Genomic DNA, 4,638 nt, shown 5'->3' on the forward strand with positions numbered 1-4,638 from the left:
TCTAATGCCCTCTTCTGGCTTGCAGGTGTACATGCAGGTAGAGCACTCATATACACATAAGTTGAAGCTATGCCCAGTGTGGAATTAGTCTCCGGATTGCCTTCAGATCAAGATGTAGAACTCTCGGGTCCTTTATCGCCGAGTCTGCCTTGATGCTGCCATGGCCCCCACCATGATGATGATGGACTAAACCTTGGAAACTGTGATCCAGGCCCAATGAAATGTTTTCCTTTGTAAGAGTTGCCTTGGTCCAGAGCGGCGCACGGCGGCAAGATGGCGCAGGACAAAGAGAAAAAGAAGAAAGAAAGCATCTTGGACCTGTCTAAGTACATTGATAAGATCATCCGAGTGAAGTTCCAGGGTGGCCGAGAAGCCAGCGGCATCCTGAAAGGCTTTGACTCACTGCTCAACCTGGTGCTGGACGGGACCATTGAGTACATGCGAGACCCCGATGACCAGTACAAGCTGACCGAGGACACACGGCAGCTGGGGCTTGTGATGCACCGAGGCACCTCCGTGGTGCTCATCTGCCCGCAGGACGGCATGGAGGCCATCCCCAACCCCTTCATGCAGCAGCAGGACACTTAGCGGCCGGCCGAGGGAGGGGCCGGGACCAGGGACCTCCCTCCCGCAGTGAACTTCCGTTTGGTGTTTTGGTCTTTTTGGTTTTGTTTTGTTTTGTTCTGTTTTTTTTTTTTTTTTTTTTTAATAAAATTGCCCTCTTGAGAAAAAAAAAAAAAAAAAGAATTGCCTTGGTCATGGTGTCTCTTCACAGCAATAAAATCCTAACTAAGACCCCCCACCATAAAGTTATTTTTGTTGCTGTTTCCATAACTGCAATTTTGCAACTGTTGTGAGTTGTAATGTAAATATCTGTTTCTTTCTGATGTTCTTAGGTGACCCCTGTGAAGAGGTTGTCTATCCCCAAAGGGGTTGCAACCCACAGGTTGAAAATTGCTGCTATAGAGACTAGCGTGTGAAAATCCAACATGGCCATGGCTCAACTATTCCTGCATCTCATTGTGTCGTGAAGCCTGTTCCGTGTCGTTTGGTAAATGTTGAGCACTACTCAACTCTAATTCCCACACCGCCAACCCATTTTACTAAAAAAGAAAAGAAAAGAAAAATAGCAGCTAAAGGGCTAGCTAATGAAGACCATGAAGATATTGTTGTTTAATTCCAATTTCATCTAATTCCAGTGTAGATCAAATCTTTTATTACATGATTGCAAATTCTAAAGAAAAAAATGGTTATTACAATTTGAAAAGCTAGAATGGTGCTGTAACCAATCAGAGTTATGAACATAGGAGGTGGGTGATAGTCAAGAGTTTTACAGTAAGACCAGGCTGCTGGACTCCCATTGTTGGATATATTCTTACAAAATTTCTCAGTGGAAACATAAAATATACTCCACTATACACATACTTGAACACAAATTCTCAATATGAAAATTACAGAACAGCTGGCTCTTCTACTGCTTATAAAGCCAGTGCAAGCTTGCAAATACTTTTCTTTACTACAAAATTTTATGAGAGATCATAGTCTGATTTAACCATTAATCATGTCAATTAAGGATTCTCATATCTGGACATTACTGTCTTATTTACCAGTAAGTCCACATTTGCTTTTCATGTAATTGAAAAAACTTGCTATAGGTGTCTACAGGAGGTTAAAAAAATCAGTGGTATTTTTCATTAAAAATTTGTCCAGCCCAACAGTTTGTTCAGAGATTTGGTGGTTGCATTGTTTTGTTTTCTAACTTGCTTCTTATTTGAAGACAAATTTAAATACCTCTATCAAGTTAATGATATGTAATATTTTATTAATTCTTTGAATATTTTGCACAATGAATTTTTATCATGTTTGCTCCTGACCTCTTTTCTTAATTTCTCAAAGATCCACCTCTACCTCTCCAAATTCTTCTAACTTCATGCCCTTTTTAAAAAATAACTCACAGCTGGGCATGGTAGTGCACGCCTTTGATCCCAACACTTGGGAGGCAGAGGCAGGTGGATCTCTGTGATTTTGAGGCCAGCCTGGTCTACAAAGTGAGTCCAGGACAGCCAAGGATGCACAGAGAAACCCTGTCTCAAAAAAACAAAACAAAACAAAACAACAACAACAAAAATAACTCACAAAGTCCAACCTGTGATGTCCACATGCTCATGGGTGAGGGGCATACACTGGAATGTGTATTGTTGACCCATTAGGGATCACACCATTAAAGAAAACTGACTCTATCTCTTCTGGAAGCAGCCAACTATCAGCTAGGCATTGGGGCTTGTGGGCTCTGCCCATCAGTTACACATAGACTATTGTTGACATAGGGATTGTGGGGTGCTAGGTGAGAAAAGGCTAGGGGGAGTTAAAATGGTACTTGGTAAACATCTTGTATGTGACAGAACACAGGTTGATCTCCTATATAGTTTTCACTTAATAGAAAACTTGACCACGTTCTATGGTTTGAGGTTATAAATGACAAAAGCCCAACTGAAAATGTCTTAAGCAAGAAATTGGTTTCTAAAACAAGGTCATATGGCCCGAAACACAAAGCTAGCTGGCCATAAGCAAACCATAGACTCAGGCAACATCATTGGTATACAGTCCTACCCTCCGTCCCCAAGGTCTTCCCATGCAAGTTTCTCCCTTCTTTGGACTCTTTATTCACGGTCCACATGGATGTCAGCAACTCTTGGCTTCCATGGGAATCTCATCAGTCAAAAGTGGAAAATGAATCCACCTGTTAGCATTGCTTCATGGACTAAAGATTTCAGTTAACCTGGCTACCATGGTCACATAACCACCACCGAATGAGAAACAGCAGCAAGAAGAAGTTGCTGTCTCATAGGTCAAGTCTGTGTTCTTTTTCTCTGCTCAGCACACAGAAGAAACTTCATTTAACCATATGGACTTAGTGTCTAGAAGGGCTGGTTTCTCTTGGACAAGTGAGATTGTCTGAAAGTGGCAAGATGGAATATGTGTACAGCTGCTAGGTAAAGCCTGGGACATCTGTTTAGGTTTGAATTTCTCACCCACAAGGAATATTTTTCCTGTAAGTATGCCCCAATATCAATGTAAATGTGCCCTATGAAACACAGAAGGCAGTAGTAAAATGTGTCAGTGTTGAGTTGAAATGTAAACGTAGCTGTTTGTCCTCTATATTTATTGGCAAAATCTGGAGACTCTAGATTGAGCAAGACAGCACACATCTATTACAATGCAAATGGTCAATAGCTCCTAAAATATACTTTTTTCTTGCACAGCTCCTTTAGGGTTATTTGACTGTGGAAAAGAGCATTTCACGGCAGAGGGAAAGAAGATCCAACAACGGACTTAGGAAATGACTAAAGATTTCAGTTAACCTGGCTACCATGGTCACATAACCACCATTGAACAAGAAACAGCAGCAAGTCTGTGTTCTTTTGCTCTGCTCAGCACAGGAGAAACTTCATTTAACCATATGGACTTAGAGTGTAGAAGCAATGGTTTCTCTTGGACAAGTGAGTTTATTTCCTACACCTGTGATAGACTGAAGTCTTTTAGGCAAAATGGATACACTTGCAGGAATATCCGGTTCCTTAATGTTTCAGTGTAACTAGCTGACATTTAGCCTCAGTGACTCCATTTTGGCTTGATCTAGTCTGTGGGAGATTAGAAGAGATGCTCAATGTGAGACTATGGTGTCCCATCAGATGCTGTGAATGGAAAGGTAGCATCCTGTGTGTCAAAGAGGTGGCCTTCACACTCCATGGACCAGACAGAGCACAGTGAATGAAGGAACACTAAGGCAGTCTCTGGGTCGTCTAGCCATCACGGAGAGACTGCTCAGTTGTACGATCCAGGCTCAAATCTTGCTTTTCACAGCTATTAGCTCAGTGATGCTTAACACTATCAAGTATTTTTGACTTTTTCTCCTTTGGGTCCTTTCTGACCTGGAGAGACTGCCTTCCTTAGATTAGCCAGTTCCCACAACAGTAAAGGAGTCTCTCAAGTGTGTCTTCAATGAGAAGAACAGTAGACTCACCAGTATTGCTCTACCTCACTCCAGCCCTAGGTTCCAGATACTGGCAACCACACCCTTTAGAGCCCACTGAAAGATGACAGTCCTAAAGCCACTTGCTTCTATCCCTACCTTGCCATTCCATCCCATATAAGGTACAAATAAGCTTTGGTTCTCTCCACCAGCCTTGACACGCAGCCTCACGTGCTTCTGTGTGGTCAGCCATTCTTCTTTTAGAAACTCTAACAACTTCTTTTTGTTCCTGAAAACTCTTTAATCCTCAGATTCAACTATAATATAGTTGAAGACGTTGAAATGGGCATTTAAAACATTTGAAGTATATATGCCATCTCTGTGAACTTTGATACATTTTGGGGGGGGGGTAGAGTTAAAGACATCGTTAGTTACCTTCATCATCCTGCTGACCGAAAGTTCCTACGTGAGGATGCGCATGCGTGGCAAAGCACGGCGCAAGCTCGTGGTAAGACCTAAGCAATTGCTATCTCTGTCCACATTGCCCTTAACAAGATCGCTACTGTCGGTGGCAGTGTGCTTGTGAGAGGGTGCACACACCTTGTGTGCGTCTCCATCTGTAGTGCCTGGCAGAGAGCAGCACACAGAGGCGTTTGCCGAGTTTT

At 42.5% G+C, this 4,638-nt stretch overlaps 1 protein-coding gene across 1 annotated transcript; it reads left to right on the forward strand.

The window, feature by feature from the left end:
- Positions 1-258: 258 nt before the first annotated feature.
- Positions 259-697, forward strand: LOC311595719 (U6 snRNA-associated Sm-like protein LSm7). The gene has a single exon (XM_084778694.1). The coding sequence runs from the start codon at positions 274-276 to the stop codon at positions 586-588; it is 315 nt and encodes a 104-aa protein (XP_084634820.1). The 5' UTR covers positions 259-273; the 3' UTR covers positions 589-697.
- The last annotated feature ends 3,941 nt before the right edge of the window (positions 698-4,638 follow it).

This window comes from Acomys minous (genome assembly GCF_964271855.1).
Source record: "Acomys minous genome assembly, chromosome: 1".
Classification (NCBI taxonomy): Eukaryota; Metazoa; Chordata; class Mammalia; order Rodentia; family Muridae; genus Acomys; species Acomys minous.

Excerpts from the sequence above, each read along its gene's own strand:
- LOC311595719 (XM_084778694.1), top strand. The coding sequence starts at position 274 with ATGGCGCAGGACAAAGAGAAAAAGAAGAAAGAAAGCATCTTGGACCTG.